The sequence below is a fragment of the Doryrhamphus excisus genome, chromosome 2 (genome assembly GCF_030265055.1).
Source record: "Doryrhamphus excisus isolate RoL2022-K1 chromosome 2, RoL_Dexc_1.0, whole genome shotgun sequence".
Classification (NCBI taxonomy): Eukaryota; Metazoa; Chordata; class Actinopteri; order Syngnathiformes; family Syngnathidae; genus Doryrhamphus; species Doryrhamphus excisus.
The window spans coordinates 7,001,709-7,019,132 of record NC_080467.1 but is presented as its reverse complement, the minus strand read 5'-3'; the positions used below and the strand labels follow the sequence as shown (position 1 = coordinate 7,019,132).

Below are 17,424 nucleotides of genomic sequence, written 5' to 3'. Positions count from 1 at the left end.
CTGTCCGTCAGGTCTTGTTCTTCATCTTGAATGTCCGATAAAACTCATCGGGTATGCTAGTGTAGTGTAGTTCTATGTGGAAGTTTCAGCTAATTACCTTGCCACCTCCTCCGAGCTTCGTCAGGGATTATGGCCGCTCCGCCTTACCTGATACTTCAAAATGAGCTTTCAATATTCATTTAATGTGACCCGCTTTTAATCTGCACACGCTGCTAGCGCTGTCACAAAACGCGAATGCTAACGATTTGGCACATCAATGAGTGCCTGAGAATAAATCTCTGCTTTATGTCATTAAAATGTTCAACTAGGATTCCTAATCTACACCTTATGGAAAATATTCATACCTAGCTTTTAATTAACCCCCTTTACTTTAAAATCCTCTGGATGAATGCAATATTCCCAGAAGAAGACAAACATATTTCTGCCCTTATACCTGGTGTAAAACATAAAAAGCAATATTTTAAACACTGAAGGGCCCATAAGATTATTTTCCTTTAGACGTGCAGATGACCGATGGCTTTTTCTCACAGGTTTCTGCTTGGGAACACCTTGTTTTTTTCTACATTTCTCACTCAGGTGTGCATTCTTTGTTTTTACTACGCTGACACCAATTGGGAGCTAAAGCCTACTCCTTTAGTCAACATAAGAACTCCTGCTAAATCAACAAGCCGCGTGCTACAAACCGTCTCCACTGACAACTGGCCATCTTTTGCGGCATCGAACATGTCCTGATGTCGTATCACGAGTGACCTGCGAGAGGTGCCCCAGAATGTTGGCCAAATCTCAATCGTTTGAGCTTTGCGTTCTTGCTGATTGCTATTTTTCGTCTTCAGTCAGCTGGCTTCCTGATTGGCTATCCTTGTCCGCCACATGACTATTACTGTCTCTGGATTTTTGATGAGCGTTTTCCAAGCAGATCAGAGATAAAAATATGATAGGTCATAATGATGCAGTATTTCTTATCGAAACGTCATCATTGGCGTTTGTCTATTTCTTCACAGGTGATTTGATGCTGTTTAATGTTTGCAGCCTTTCTTGAAATGCTGGCTTTTCAATGGCGTCTTTGGGGGGCTAATTTTGGTCAGAAGGCTGGAATTGGAACTCTGAAGGCCAGACTTGGTTGTTGTTGAACGGTGTCATGTTGATGTCTTTAAACTTGGGATGCACGAAGCATCTAGTCTTGCATAATATCTTCCCTAGCTATGAGATGTGTTGTTCCACTGCAGTCTACAGCAGTGGGGATGCTACTGTATATATACCATACTGTATTCCAATTCCTTTATTAATGCCTGAACCATGCTGGTGCCAGCAACTCTTACAGTGTTTTATACTCAGGATGTCATAAGATCTGGTGGGAGTTTAAAACCAGACAAGGTTGGACCGCCGTGAAAAGCATTGTTACAGCAAGCCTTGAAGAACACGTAATATGACGCAAGAAGGTCCTAATCCTAGTCGCGAAAATGGCGGGCTCGTGCTTGGAGGGGGGGGGCAAATGGTATGATGAGCGCTCCGGTGACATTGGCACCTTTGTGGTATTAATAGTAGCGTCTGGTGGAGCCGCCATTATTTAGCATCAATATCAGTGACAGGTGCGCTGCGAAGGCCGAGCCCGATCCCTGCTAATGGACGTTGGAATGCCACCAGGATAGCATCGGGAGTCCAGGCTGCTAGACACAAACTATGCAAACCGTTTGCTAACAACTAAAGTGACTCAATCAGAGCCGACCATTATCGTATCTGAGCAGGAATGGCGGCCATGGAAAGAATATTACCACCCACCTACCATTCAACCTTTGGATGACTGGGACTGGGTGCCACCTTTTCACTGGACCATTTTGAAATCTACCATGATGCCATGATTAAGTCATTCCATGCGTATTTCTCCCCTCGCTTTGACCCAGGTGTTTAAGTCCCGCCGTAAATTAAAGTTGCATTGACACCCGCTAGCTCAATGGTGTACGGCCATATTGGCCACCATCAATCAAAAATCTCTGCAAAACTGGAAGATGCTTTCCCACAAGTCAAATAAAGTCCCAGTAATGATGAGTTTGATTGACATATTATGCTAACGGTATGTTTACTATGAAACAGTGTTCCATTTGCCCCATCATTCTTTCGCTCTACTTGTTCTCCCTTTCTTTCATCCCTTTTCCCTGCACAAAAGGCAGATATAAATAGAGCGGCGACATCTTGTCATCCCAACACAAAAGAAGTGGGCTTCAGCATTACGGGTGCGTGCACGTTTTCAGTTGCGCTCTTAAGACTGAAGTCAGGACGCCCCCATTTGGACTGCAGACATATACATTTATTTGTGTCCTGTTTATGGATTCATGAAAAGATGTATCCACGGAGTCGCCCTCCGGAGGACAATTGTGCATTTTCACAGTTTTGCATAAATCATCACCAAATACTTGTCAAGTATGGCTTTAAAAAGTCAAAGCAAAAGTTTCCAAATAAAGAAAACAAACAGGAAATGCCCTTATATAAGATGAGGAACAGGAAAGCAGCTTGAGGAAAATAAAGAAAAACACATTTTTCAACCCGCTCATGCAAATCGAGACCGGGGGATGGGGGGTTGGTAAGGCTTACTACTACCATACTTTGGACTTGAGGAGATGAGGGTCACTGTGTGGACAAACTGAGGAAGCTTGAAGACCTGAACCAGGGATACTTGGTCATATAGCTTCAGTTTCAACTTTAATCATCAACACTTTTATTAGGCGTGTATATGTCGAATGCTCCAAAATCACAAAACACTTCACGTTTTGGCTGTGATGACTTTGGCAACAAGTGTATTGCTTTTCCTGGGCTCATTTAGCATCTGTGGTGGCCTTAGCTGGCGTCTGGGTTTTGTTTCTCGGCTGCTATTTGGCCGTCCAGATAGCCCACGCGTGCTCCGGACTTGATAAAGGGGGCGGTGCCTGGCAGGGTGACAACACCATCAGATACCACAGCAGCCCCTTAGGGCGCCCATGTGTGTTTGTGTGTCCCTGCTTTATGGCAAGGACATAACCTTTCCACTTGTGTGTGTGTGTGTGTGTGGCTGAGGAAGCACGATGACTCAACAAGAGCAGAAGCACATCAGTCAAGCCCCTCATCCCGGCCTAAATCCCTTCAACGGGGTATTAACTCACACGCACACATGTTAAGGTGTAATTACATTACATGGAGTCTGGTTGGGTGGTCTGCATGTTGGCCACATGGGCAGATCGGGAAGACCTGGTTTGGAATCTCTGCTGTTCTCCCCCATTCCAAAAACATGTTAGCTTCATCGGACACTCCAAATTTTCCATAGGTATGAATGTGAGTGTGAATGGTTGTTTGTCTATATGTGCCCTGTGATTGGCTGGCCACCTGTCCAGGGTGTATAATTCACTTCCCTTTAGTTTTCAGGCGTATATCTTAAGCTCCCATCATACATTAGCATGACTGGCGACCCCAGGCTGACCCTCAGAACCCCAGTGTCCCAGTGTCGCTCACCCTCCACCATTAGTGCGTCCACCTCATCCCGTGTCAGTTTCCACAGAAAAATGGCTGCCTCGGGATCCCTCACAACCCTGGCTAACCTTTGCAACCTTGTGGCTAGCCCTTTCACGTATAAGCATGGCTTGGCACAGTGAGTCCTTAGGGGTGTGGAGGGGGGTTCAAGTGATCTGATTACATCAGGAGCCCCCCCACCCCCACCCCGCGAGCCCTTCTTTTCTCAACCTCCTTATCCCGATGGCCCATGACTCAGGCCGGAGTTCTATCACAGCCCATCCGTGAGCTTTTCATGCAATGATGCTAATAATGGTGTTCACCTCCTGGCTCTGGTTATTATGGGCGGAATAAAGCGGAAATGTTCCCATTTAGGAGCTTGGCAAGCTTAACAGCATCCCCGGCAGCACAGTTTGCATAGGCCTCCTTTAAAAATGGATGCATATATGGAAGAATATGGAAGAATATAAAAACTAGATCAGAATGGATTTTTGGTTAATTTGGGTTTTTGGAGCGAAAACAAGAGTTTCTACTGTTCACAAGTCTTCAGTTCAAGTCTGACTATTTCCAAGGGGGGCGGGGGGAGGTACTATTATTCATACAACCCCAAGTCTGGTTGTCCATTTGCCGACAAGCCCTGATGTCCTTATCTTGAGTCCCAAATCAGGTGTTGGACTAGACCCTTTAGGTCCCCCTCAATCTTAATTCTTCATCGTTCATGGTTCTTCTTCGTCCAACTTGGAGTATTGATTGTGTAAGCTACTGGTACTCTTCCGGAGTACTCCTGAACCACTGCACACAAACGGCTGACATTTGGCAAAAACCGCAAAGGTTGAATCAAGGCAACTGGACACTTCTTGTTTGGTGAAGATGTTTTACCTTTCATCCAAAATGCTGCTTTAGTATTCTCAGGGCATCCACTCCATCCAGCTGGACTGTACGGGTTGTCTTAGAACGTTCAGCAGGCTTTATCATTTCAGGCTCAATGACTGGGTGGAACAGATCTCATCTGAATAGACGGAGCAAGTCCTGGGGCCGAGGGCGTCCCCCGTCCTGGGTCTGAGGCCGGGACAAGTCCTGGGGCCGAGGACGTCCCCCATCCTGGGGCCGTGGCCAGAACAAGTCCTGGATCTGAGGACAGTTCTGGGTTTGAGGCCGGAACAAGTCCTGGAGCCCAGGACGTCCCCCGTCCTGGGGCCGTGGCCGGAACAAGTCCTGGGTCCGAGGACGACCCCCATCCTGGGTCTGAGGCCGGAACAAGTCCTGGGGCCGAGGACGTTCCCCCTCCTGGGGCCGTGGCCAGAACAAGTCCTGGATCTGAGGACAGTTCTGGGTTTGAGGCCGGAACAAGTCCTGGAGCCCAGGACGTCCCCCGTCCTGGGGCCGTGGCCGGAACAAGTCCTGGGACCGAGGACGTCCCCCCTCCTGGGGCCGAGGACGTCCCCCGTCCTGGGGCCGTGGCCGAAACAAGTCCTGGGGCAGAGGACGTCCCCCGTCCTGAGTCTGGGGCCGAGGACGTCCCCCGTCCTGGGGCCGAGGACGTCCCCCGTCCTGGGGCCGAGGACGTCCCCCGTCCTGGGGCCATGTCCGGAACAAGTCCTGGGGCCGAGGACGTCCCCCATCCTGGACGGCCACCGTCCTGGGTCAGAGGACGGCCACCGTCCTGGGTCCGAGGACGGCCACCGTTCTGGGTCCGAGGCCAGAACAAGTCCTGGGGCCGAGGACGTCCCAGGCTTCTTCAGTTGTAGGTTGAAGAAGCCTTTTTGGAGGAAAGGTCTTCAACAAACAAGTAGAGTCCAATTGCCTGGTTTGAGTCTTTGAGATTACATGACAGATTTTGACCCCATAAATTGGATTGAAATTTCTCCCACAGCATTTCCCCCAAACCTGACCACAAGCAGTGTTTCCCCCACAGACTGTAGGGTATGTGGAACACTAAAGTTGTGAAAAGCTTCTTCCCTTTTCCAGTTGAGAACTTAGTTGAGGGGTTCTAGATCCGGAACTTCCCGGTTCAGTCCCAAAAGCCACACACACAGCCCCAAAAGTGGAAGGAGGACACGGGACGAAGGAAAATACTGCATTGCACTTTTTTTAAGGCTAAAAGGTACGGCGTGGAGAGCGATGTAAACGTAAGGCAGCATGGATTGGACGTCCCGCATGAACTTCCAAAAAGGAGCACGCCAACACGCAACATGGACACACTCGCAGCTCTAAATAAAAAGTAACACGTTTAGACACAAAGTCAAAGCTCGGTCATGGTGACTTAAATACTCAAATCCCACACAAACCCGAAATGAAGTCGGTGACTTCATTTCACACAGTGAGACCCGACCCAGTTTCAAGGTAGAATGGTTGTTTTTTTTTTTTTTGTTCAGTCCAGTTTTTAACCCCGCCCCTAAAGTTCATCAGAGCTGGTGTCTCTGGTCTGCGTGGTCAGTGTTTGGGTGGGATGACCACCACGGGGTCGCCCACCTTGGGTCGCCACATAAGCAGCTGTGCATCGTTGGCGTTGGGCTTGACCATGGCGTTGGATGGGATGGGCTCGTTCTTGCCTAAGATCTGGGGCTGTTCTTGGGAGACGGGCTGGTTTAGAACTGCCCTTAGACCCAGAGGCTGCTCCGGATCCACTTGTATGTGAAGCTGCATCCTCCAGCGGATGGTCTGCAGGACGACGGCCTCGGAGGTGGCCTGGTTGATGGCCACCAACCAGGTGGTGAAGCTCTGGTTTCGGTGGATGCTGCTGAGCTGAGGTACGTTGCTGTCGCTGACCGGCACGCCCCAGGTGACGCTAGGGTAGAAATTGTCATTCATGCTAACGCTGAACTTGCTGTCCTTCTTGGTGGGCCCGACGATGGTGCAGGTCTCGGTGGTGTTTCCGTACCAGGGGTAATTGACGCCATCTGAGTCGCTGATGGCCTGGATCTTTCCATCGCGGAGATCGGGGAGCTCCCAACTGGACCTGGAAAAGGGAAAGCTGTGGATGTACGCCAACAAGGTAACCCCCATGGCCTTGCATGGGGGGCCAAACCACCCGCCCCGTCATTTCGGTTAGAAACTTTGGAACACTGGTGTCCGACAAAATGGATGACAAAACGCAATGAAGGCGTGAACTATTGGCTATGGAAATAACTGATTCCTACATACCAACAGGAAGTGAGTTGGGACCCAAAATATTAATTACCCAATATTAATTACCCAATACCGGAGACATAACGAGTAAATATTTTATTACCCAAAATATTTTATTACCCAATATTAATTACACAATGCCATAGGCATAACGAGCCAATGTTTTATTACCCAAAATATTAATTACCCAATATTAATTACCCAATACCGGAGACATAACAAGAGTAAATATTTTATTACCCAATATTAATTACACAATACCGTAGACATAACAAGAGCCAATATCTTATTAACCAAAATATTAATTATCCAAAATATTAATTACCCAATACCGTAGATATAACAAGAGTAAATATTTTATTACCCAAAATATTAATTACCCAATACCTTAGGCATAACAAAAGCCAATATTTTATTACCCAAAATATTAATTACCCAATATTAATTACCCAATACCAGAGACATAAGAGTAAATATTTTATTACCCAAAATATTAATTACCCAATGCCGTAGACATAACAAGAGCCAATATTTTATTACCCAAAATATTAATTTCCCAAAACCGTAGACATAAGAGTAAATATTTTACTACCCAAAATATTAATGACTCAATATTAATTACCCAATACCGGAGACATAACAAGAGTAAATATTTTATTACCCAAAATATTTTATTACCCAATATTAATTACCCAATACTGTAGACATAACAAGTGCCAATATTTTATTAACCAAAATATTAATTATCCAAAATATTAATTATCCAAAACCGTAGATATAACAAGAGTAAATATTTTATCACCCAAAATATTAAGTACCCAATACTGTAGGCATAACAAGAGCCAATATTTTATTACCCAAAATATTAATTACCCAATACCGTAGACATAACAATAGCCAATATTTTATTACCCAAAATATTAATTATCCAAAATAGTAATTACCCAATACCGTAGACATGACAAGAGCCAATATTTTATTACCCAAAATATTAATTACTCAATATTAACTACCCAATACCGGAGACATAACAAGAGTAAATATTTTATTACCCAAAATATTAATTACCCAATACCATAGACATAAGAGTAAATACGCCATTCAAGACTTAAAGAAGACTCCTGGAACACGGAGGTCAGAGTTGAGTTTCAGCTTGCCTGGGTAACGGCAGCAAACGGGATTATTGGGCCTATGCTGCAATTGCGATACAATTCAATTCTGGTGCTTGTGTTTCACTGGCCATTTCAGTAACATGACTGACACCTAGTGGCCAGTGTACAATCCTACATATTGTCTTTGAATGCATTATCTTTGTATTGTAGTTTTTACATTTTTATGCTTGAATATGTTTACGTTAACAAAAATGGCGCGTTTACTTCAGTGTACGTTAGGACTAATAATAGACCAACCACAAAACGCCACCATTTATGAACTTATCTGCTAAAAAAGACGTATTTTAACTTTTTTTTCAGCACGACCACTCACTCCCAAAGACTTCTAAGTTCTACCACATATTTATACGTCTGTTATGTTTTTTGCACAAGAGGCACAGAGGGGTGATGATGCAACTCTGCTATCAAAGACAGCACATTTGGTGCAGTTTTACACCAAAAATCGGCCACATGGTGGCAGGATTGAGCACGGCCTGCAAGGCCCAAGGAGGTCACACGTTGAAGGGGAATTTTAACGCGTGTGCACGCACTGGCCCATGCGTAGTGAAGTGAAGCCAACTGCACCGCTGGGTGGAAATGTGGCAGCTTCTTGGCCACAACAACAACAACAACAAGAACACATGAACCTCCCCTCCGTGATGCAGAAAGACTGCACAGCGGCGCAGAGGAGATAAGTGTGATCACCAGCCACATGACTGTGGCTGCTCGGCCTCACGTCGACGTGTCGGCCCGGGGGGCCAGATTATCACATCAGGCATGACCATCGCTCGCGTGCGTGCGCACATATGCAAACTCGTTTCATCCTCTCAGAGCGATGGCTCCAAAACAAATGGAGCCATCTCCTCTGCATTACATCTAGGACAGTAGGGTCCTACAGTCTGGATGTTCAACCACTAAATACTTTATTGATCTGCTTAACTCATACTGTTAATGATCGTGGAGTATGAAATGGAACACACACATATTACCGTCCTGGCTGCTCAGTACAACATGGCTAACGTCACATGGTAAGAGGAATGGCATGTAGACCGTGAAGAGCCCTCCCTCAATGTGCAACTGAGTCATCCCTCTTCACAACATAGTTCCAACATGGCTCCCTGAATGCAGCACGGGAATTGCCAGTTCACTCATTTGGAGGTTGACTACAGCCGTTATTCGTACAAAAATACAATTTATGTAGTATTGTGGTCACTAAGGGCCAGTAATGTTCATTCATTCATTTTCTACCGCTTTTTCCTCACGAGGGTCGCGGGGGATGCTGGAGCCTATCCCAGCTGTCTTTGGGTGAGAGGCGGGGTACACCCTGGACTGGTCGCCAGCCAATCACAGGGCACATATAAACAAACAACCATTCACACTCACATTCATACCTATGGACAATTTGGAGTCACCAATTAACCTAGCATGTTTTTGGAATGTGGGAGGAAACCGGAGTACCCGGAGTAAACGGGGAGAACTCCACACAGAGATGGCCGAGGGTGGAATTGAACCCTGGTCTCCTAGCTGTGAGGTCTGCGCGCTAACCACTCAACCACTGTGCCAGTAATGTTATATTACCTAAACACTACAGGTGGTTAAGCCATGGCATGTCCGACATAGACATTCCGTGTGGAAGTGGTACATTTTTGGCTTCTTACTTTGTCCGTTTTCCCCAGTCTTTGAACCCCTTTCTTGAGTTTCGAACAAAATACATTTGAGGCTAACTAGTTAGCTCGACAGCTTGCTATGAGTGGTGGCCGTCTCTGGTGTCCCAGCAGTGATCCCATTGCCTGCACGTTAGCCTGGGAGATCAAATATATGCAATATAAGCCTGCTGTTCTGGCAATCAAATCTGTGGTTTGTTTTACCCAGCATTACAGTACCAATACTGACACCTAGTGACCAGTGTAGAATACCACATGTTGTTCATGTTTCTTTTTGAATTCACTTTGCCACTTTTATTCTTGACAATGTTTAATTTAGGCAGAAACTGTGTGATCTTTTGGACCAATAGACTGTCTTCCGCCATGACAGCGTGGACTATGAATGTATTTTGGAAGAGTTAAGCTGCGATGCTTTGCATGGAAGTACAACAACATGTCTAGGGTGTACTTTTTTTTTTTTAAGAGGGAGGATCTGGTGTCTCTAATCTTAGACTCGAGGTGCTCACACATCCTCTGTTGCAAAGTGTCGAGATAAAGCGCATTTTCAGCCCACTGGGGTCGCTCCCAAATGCAGGATGTGTGATGAACGTCTGTCCCGCTTGTTCCTCCGCTCCGAGAGCGAGATAGAGAGGAGACCGGTCAAATGTGCGGTATTTCTATTTCTTGCTAACGGCAACCCCAAGAAGGAAGTCTGACAGCGTCCTCATCTCGCAGGCGAAGGCAGTTGATGCCCGCCGTTGCTGTGTGCAGCTGTGGCAGCAACAGGAAAGGAAAAAAGGGGCCTTGGCGGTTATAAGTGACTTTCATGGAAGTCGCTTCCATATTCCTCGGCTTCAACCGCTAAAAGCTTACGGCCACTTTGTGAATGCACAATTCCATTGTGCAATTGGGCAAAATGAGGATGTGCAAATGCCTGATTCGGCTTCCTTCTTGTGTGCGGGGACGAAAGTCTGATGCTACATATTCTACATTTGTCATACTGTACACAGGGGTCTCAAACACATGGCCCCCGCCTTGATATGAAAGTTTAATGTTAGTGCGGCCCGCGCAAGTTTGATATGGATGCTGTATGGTATCATGTACCCAGAAAAAATTATTACGTTTGATTAATGTTCATGTTAAAGGTTAAATTACTCTTAATAGTTATCCTCCCTATCCGTGTGGAAGTGGTAAGTTTTTGGCTATTTAAGTTTAAAGGAAATAACTTGAAGGCTACCGTTTAGGTCGCGAGCTCTCTAGTTTGCGAGTTAGCATGTGTCTCAAGACCCTGCAGTTGCGCAATATGTTGTAAATAAAAAGAGTATAAATGTGAATATAGTCGTGTTTTGTCATGTCTACAGGGCTCTAATGATGCTTTGTTAATTTTATTTTTAAAAAAATAATTTGTCTACCCACCAACTATATGTGGTTTCTTAAGTTTTTATTATTTGCCGTTTTATTATTATTATTATATTTATTTATTACTGATTGATTTTCTTTATTCTTGATTTGTTTATTTATTTTTCATCTTATTTTGTGTAGAAAAATAAAAATTAAGATATTTGAGAACAGTGGAACAGTGGAAAGCTTTTCTTGTAGAAATTCGGAACCAAAGCACTGAAAAAGTTTGTATATTTTTCTGTTTTTAATAAATGCGGTTTTTTTGGGGGGGGGGGGGGGGGACCTGATGCGGCCCAGACCCTAGCTCCAGTGGCCCCCAGGTAAATTGAGTTTGAGACCCCTGATCTAGCATATCATGTATATGTGCCGCGTATTATATAAGAAAAACTATTGATAAGCTCATATTTGCATAGTCTTACGGCCAGGCAGCAAGTGCAAACTGATCAAATGCTATACTGAGCATCGAACAGCAGCTACAGTACGTCGATAGACAAGGTAGACGTAGACGATACTCACATCCCTTTGCTGCCATACGTGTTGTAGAACTCCATGTGGTTACAAGCTTGAATCCAGCCGACCGTCCACGTCTCATTAGCGGCCACGGGGGGCACCAGGACCCGGGCTTGGGCACGGAAGTGCGGCGTCCGGTAGCGTAGAACCACGCCAGACGACTCGTCAATGCTGGTGGGGTTGGAGTCGATAGATGTGTTGACTTCTAGGACCGCGATGCTGTCACGGAACGTCTTGGGCTTGCACCTGATACTCTGGATGCAGCCCATGGCATCGGGAAGCACCACGGCCCACAACACGGTCCACAGGAGATCCTGCGGAGGGGAAAGACGCATGGGAACAGGAGCAACGATATTTCTGGTCATGCGTGCCTACAAGCCGGGTCTGGAATCATGCATCAAGTTGCGATTTGAAAAATCGAAAAATCAGCATTTGATGTTATCGTAAAAGTAAAAAAGTCCCCCACCCGTTCAATTCCAGTCTGTGGTGTTTATTCATCACAGTGGACTCCTGTGATGTTTGTAATCCTCACTGGATTCAGTTCATTTGAAATTCTATTCAAGTCTGTCCTTAAACGCAACACAAAAATTCAGTCTACCTATTCAAAAAAGAAAAAACACCGGATGTAGGATTTCACAGTGATCAGGTAAAAAAAAAAAAAAGAAGAATAACAGCGTTATCTTTTTGTTTCTTCCATTCCACGGTGACTCATTTCCCACGCAGAAACAAGCATTGTAGCCACAGCAAACACCGAAGTCCGGTCTGGGTCGGGGCACCGCCGCAACATCCGAAGGACGCCGCCGGGTGGTCCGCTTCAGCACCCATGTCATGTCACGGCGGGATCCTCCCAAGTGTGGAAAAACTACTTTCAAGACAAAGTGTAAAAGCGTCAGCTGTCGCCACGCCCACAGGAAGCTAGCGTCTCAGTCCGACTTGCGACCCAGCGGGCTGTCATCGCTCCCGCGGCCACTCGGCAGGTTCACCCGCTCCGGTCTGGGCTCCACTCAGGCAGCCAAGACCTTGGCGAGCGGCTTTATATGGCTTTGGTGCGACACTTCCGGTGCTTTCCGGTACCGGGTATGCTGGGAAATGTAGGCACCGGGCGTAACGCCGCTAGCCTAAACGCTACAACAGCCTGGACTGTGGAATGAAATAGCAAAAATGTAGCACTATGACAATAACAAGCTAATTTTGTTATTATTTGTGGCGTTTATAGCCACATTTTGTTTTAGGGGACAGCTTTATGCTTTTATTAATGGCGGTGGTTTTGGTGGTTGCTTTTTGTCACGTGACGTGTTGCTCATGCCGGAAGTAAATACAATACAATACATTTTTGAATATATATTGAATTAGGGAAGCCTGCATCGTTTTATTTTTAGTGTAGTTCGATTCCTTGTTGACATCATCTTACTGCGATTGCAAAATATGAATACACACTCTAATAGGAGACAAATACACAAATATATCCCCCTAGTACTTTTGTCATAATAATGTATTTTATACCTCTTATCTCCTGAAGAGAACAATTGACACGATCAATGTTATTTTTCTTAATAGCAGAATACGCTATTAATGCTAAATATATATTATGTATTTGTAATTTCTTCCAAAAGAAATGTTGTTTTACTCTGAAATTCCCATTTTATGAAGAAACAACAGAAATTCCTCCCGTGTGTTTAAGCACCTTGGAGAACTCCTCTCCTCTCCTTGCGTACAGCTGATCCGGAATCAGCTTTCTCCTAAACTACGTCACTTGCGTAAAGAGACCAGTTTTATTGATGATATATGCCTTAAATCGATCATTTGTACCCGCAGTTTGTCTCCGATTAAGCCACTTCTTTCTGGATTGAATACTGTTTTAAACAAGATATGCTTTATGCGCATTTTTACCGTGGCGATTGTTGGTCACGTGACTTGTTCTTGCGCATGCCGGAAGTAAACGCATCGTTTTGTGTGTGTGATGCACGCACTCGTCCGTGTAGAAGTGTACGACCCAACAAGTGACTTGTGGGTTATTTCATCTGCCCCCAGCGGTCGGATTACCCCCCTCCCCGGCCAACTGGACCCAGTAGTCTGGAACCGGCAAGTACGGCCACTGCACATTCCAACCGGGTCTAAATATATCCGGTAAGGGCACAGGAGGAGGGGACGGGGTTATTTTTGGACATTTGACTGTTGCATGGTGGTAAACTAGCACCGCTCCAATCATCCTCAACTGCAGGGAAAAAGAAGGGAGGTTCAAGCATGCCCTCCAATGCGAGATCCAGGGCTCGGGAGCGGAACAGCGTCCTGAGTAGACCGGAGTTCATGTCCCTCAATCAGCCCCTTCGAGGCGGCGGTGGACCCTCGGAGAGCCGAGGAGCAGGGGGATCAGGAGGAGGTGTTGGAGGTGGCGGCCCAAGGCGCTCCTCTTCCATTCGGCACCAGGCGAGCCAGCAAAGCGAGGACGCCGGAGACGGTGTCCCCAAAGCGGACAAGAGAGAGCCGGGCAAGATGCCCGAGGAGGACTGCATGCAGCTGAACCCGTCCTTCAAGGGGATCGCCATCAACTCCCTGCTCGCCATTGACATATGCCTGTCCAAGCGGATGAGCGTGTGCGCGTACACGTCGTCGTCGTGGGGAGGGTGTCGCTCCATGGTGGCCCTGCTGGCCCTCACCGGACACGGACTGACGTGGATTATCGGAACCATCGTCTGCCTCACCAGGAGCAGCACCCTGGCGGGACAAGAGGTTCTGGTCAATCTACTGCTGGGTAAGTCGTCGTCGTCATCATCGTCATCATCATCATCATCATCGTCATCACCACACTCATGGGCACTTCCTTGGGTACACATGAAAAACCACCAAGACTGGTTTTGACTGACACTGTCACAGTTTAGTCCTCTCGCACAGCGAAATAGGAATCGGAGTAGTAATAGTAGTTACTGAGGAACTAATGACTAAGACACGTGTATTTAGAGTAGTTACTGAGGAACTAATGACTAAGGCACATGCATTTAGAGTAGTTACTGAGGAACTAACGTCTATGGTGCATGCATTTAGAGTAGTTACTGAGGAACTAATGACTAAGACATGTGTATTTAGAGTAGTTACTGAGGAACTAATGACTAAGGCACATGCATTTAGAGTAGTTACTGAGGAACTAATGACTAAAACATGTGTATTTAGAGTAGTTACTGAGGAACGAATGACTAAGGCACATGCGTTTAGAGTAGTTACAGAGGAACTAACGTCTATGGTGCATGCATTTAGAGTAGTTACCGAGGAACTAATGACTAAGACACATGTATTTAGAGTAGTTACTGAGGAACTAATGACTAAGGCACATGCATTTAGAGTAGTTACCGAGGCACATACATTTAGAGTAGTTACTGAGGAAATGCTGACTAAGACACATGCATTTAGAGTAGTTACTGAGGAACCAATGACTATATCACATACATTTAGAGTAGTTACCGAGGAACTAATGGCTAAGGCACATACATTTAGAGTAGTTACTGAGGAACTAATGGCTAAGGCACATGTATTTAGAGTAGTTACTGAGGAAATACTGACTAAGGCACATGCATTTAGAATAGTTACTGAGGAACTAATGACTAAGGCACATGTATTTAGAGTAGTTAGATAGATAGATAGATAGATAGATAGATAGATAGATAGATAGATAGATAGATAGATAGATAGATAGATAGATAGATAGATAGATAGATAGATAGATAGATAGATAGATAGATAGATAGATAGATAGATAGATAGATAGATAGATGGACATACATACATATAGGACTCTAATGAGTAGTGTCGCTATTTCCTTTGTAGTCTGACCCAAATAGTCCTTAGCATCAGCGTACAGTAAGGAGCCGACAGATTAGGTGCTTGACAAATCTGCAGTGGAACAACGCTGAGCTCTGATTGGTGCTCGGTAAATCTGTGGCTGAGCAGCATGGCTTCTATTGTTCTCTCGCTTGTTCATTATTATTTGTTGCAAGAAGATTTAGGATTCAATCTGTGATTATGGGATGGGTGACGGTCACATGATGTGTGCTGCCGTGTCTCCGATTGGCTGCTTTAGTTCCCCCGTGGCAGGAAGTGAAGTCACTTTGATGGCGCAATAAGAAAGTTAGTGGAGGCCGAGTGAGTGTGGAGCCAAACAAATAGTCCCGTATCGTCCTTGTGTGTAACCGAGCCTTCTTCCCATAGGAAACAACTGAAATAGAAATAATCTGTTCCAGGGTCAAACTGCTGCATCCTAAACAGGAACCGGCCTCAGACAGTTATTATCTATTATCAATTCTGATTCTCATATTTCTGACTTTAATTTGGCTCTGCATTGGATGTCAAATATTCCAGTATTCCAGTATTCCAGCATTCCAGCATTCCAGTATTCCAGTATTCCAGTATTCCAGTATTCCAGTATGAAATGAATTTCCAGTATTCAAAGTATTTTTTCTGTCCAGCCCTCATCCTGGACGTGATGACCGTGGCGGGAGTCCAGAGGCTGGTGAAGCGCAAAGGACCCTGGGAGATGACGCCAGGCTTCCTGGACTGCGTGGCCATGGACGTGTACTCGTTCCCCGCGGCGCACGCCAGCCGCGCCGCCATGGTGTCCAAGTTCCTGCTGTCCCATCTGGTGCTGGCGGTGCCGCTCCGCATCCTGCTGGTGCTGTGGGCCTTCCTGGTGGGCATGTCCCGGGTGCTGCTGGGGAAGCACCACTTGACGGACATGCTGTGTGGCTTCGCGCTGGGCCTCTTCCACTTTAGCTTGATGGAGACGGTGTGGCTGTCGTCCAACACCTGCCAGACTCTCATCTCCATCGGCACCCTCAGCTGGAGCCCCTTCTTATGAGCCTCTTGTGTGCGGATGCTTTCGTACTTTCGGGTTGTCACTTTTTCCAGGACTTTTTGTGGAAGAGTCACTGGTTTTTACTGCAGGGTCGCGTGGAAGGCCCAAATTATGAATAAATATTGTCAGAACTTATCATTAGCATGGTTACCTTGCCACCGGCTATTAGGGCCCAAATGAAAAATGCCTGTAAAATCATCTTTACGACTTTTTTATCTGATATTTTCTTTCAAATATTAGACAAAAATTCTCCAAAATCACCACTGTTTATTTGGATCCTGACAAATATTTGTTTTTATGTAATAAGAATTTTTGGGGGGGGTATTTTGTCCTTTCAGTGTGGCCCTAGTACCCCTTCATGCATAGTACCAAACACTGTTTCCATCCATTTCCTGACCTGATGTAGCATCAGACGTAGCTCACCGTTTGAGGTCATGCATTTCTACCACAATTAGTGCAAATGTTTTCATTTTCTGCTATTTTAATGGATACACGTGCCAAAAAAAACAAATAATTTTGTGTACATTCAAGACATTTATCTGTACATTTTATGTCAGGTGTTGACCTATCCCCCCCCCATCTCACGAATAAACACAGGTAAAAAGTGTTAAAAGTGTTATTTTGCACAGCAACATTTCTGCACCGACCTTGAGGGCTGCTGTTGTATTCTATGCTGCAAAACTTCATGCACTGATGCAACAACGGAGGTTTCCTGTCTGTTACCACAGGAAATGCTGAATCCACACTATGAGAACAGAAACTGCACCCCGGCGTGAAGAAGAAGTCACATGTGCAGAAAAGTGTTGCAAATCAACATCATAAGATTCATCAGATTTTAAAATGTACAGTAAATAATATCAGAAATATATCACAATATATTATAATCTACTCATTTAATTTCTACTATGTGACACTCTTCTGCACTGTGTGTGTATGCTAGCAGCCCCGCCTTCGCCCACAGAGACAAAGAGCCTGTGACAGACAAAAAGGCTCACTTTATTTTCATTGATTGTGTGGTGAATGAATCGATTTAAAGTTATAGGCATTTACTGTACCTCGTTATGAACAATGGAGATAGTGTAGCAATGTCTCCCTCTAGTGGACATTTTATGTCCTCACAATGATTTCACCGCATGCAGCGACGGTAAGTGCAGCTGCGACAATGCGATTTCTAATTTACCTTTAAACTGTATTAATATAGTTTATACATAGTTTATACATTTTCATTGAAGTGACTGGACTATTCTTGTTTGTTGAAGACATTTAAGTG

The 17,424-nt window shown here is 45.4% G+C and overlaps 2 protein-coding genes across 4 annotated transcripts; one reads left to right on the top strand and one right to left on the bottom strand.

Annotated features, from left to right (window-relative positions):
* Window positions 1–2,283: 2,283 nt before the first annotated feature.
* Window positions 2,284–12,320, bottom strand: fam78ab (family with sequence similarity 78 member Ab). Of its 2 annotated transcripts, XM_058056070.1 has the most exons (3): window positions 11,778–12,320; window positions 11,318–11,625; window positions 2,284–6,436 (listed from the first exon to the last, which is right to left on the bottom strand). In XM_058056070.1, exons 2-3 carry the CDS (start codon window positions 11,578–11,580, stop codon window positions 5,911–5,913), a joined length of 789 nt encoding a protein of 262 aa, XP_057912053.1. In that variant the 5' UTR covers window positions 11,581–11,625; window positions 11,778–12,320; the 3' UTR covers window positions 2,284–5,910. The 2 variants fall into 2 exon arrangements, with proteins under 2 accessions (XP_057912053.1, XP_057912043.1); XM_058056060.1 differs by having other exon boundaries at window positions 11,318–12,320.
* A 928-nt stretch (window positions 12,321–13,248) lies between these two features.
* Window positions 13,249–16,743, top strand: LOC131110553 (inactive phospholipid phosphatase 7). 2 transcript variants are annotated; one of them, XM_058063771.1, is made up of 3 exons: window positions 13,249–13,438; window positions 13,533–14,063; window positions 15,769–16,743. In XM_058063771.1, the coding sequence occupies exons 2-3, from the start codon at window positions 13,556–13,558 to the stop codon at window positions 16,155–16,157; spliced, it is 897 nt and encodes a 298-aa protein (XP_057919754.1). In that variant the 5' UTR covers window positions 13,249–13,438; window positions 13,533–13,555; the 3' UTR covers window positions 16,158–16,743. The 2 variants fall into 2 exon arrangements, with proteins under 2 accessions (XP_057919754.1, XP_057919763.1); XM_058063780.1 differs by having other exon boundaries at window positions 13,290–13,397.
* Window positions 16,744–17,424: the final 681 nt, after the last annotated feature.

Excerpts from the sequence above, each read along its gene's own strand:
- fam78ab (XM_058056060.1), bottom strand. The coding sequence starts at position 11,676 with ATGACCAGAAATATCGTTGCTCCTGTTCCCATGCGTCTTTCCCCTCCG. Across the intron at positions 6,437-11,317 it reads ACGTATGGCAGCAAAGGGAT|GTCCAGTTGGGAGCTCCCCG; the intron begins GTGAGTATCGTC and ends TCCCTTTTCCAG.
- LOC131110553 (XM_058063771.1), top strand. The coding sequence starts at position 13,556 with ATGCCCTCCAATGCGAGATCCAGGGCTCGGGAGCGGAACAGCGTCCTG. Across the intron at positions 14,064-15,768 it reads TCTGGTCAATCTACTGCTGG|CCCTCATCCTGGACGTGATG; the intron begins GTAAGTCGTCGT and ends TTTTCTGTCCAG.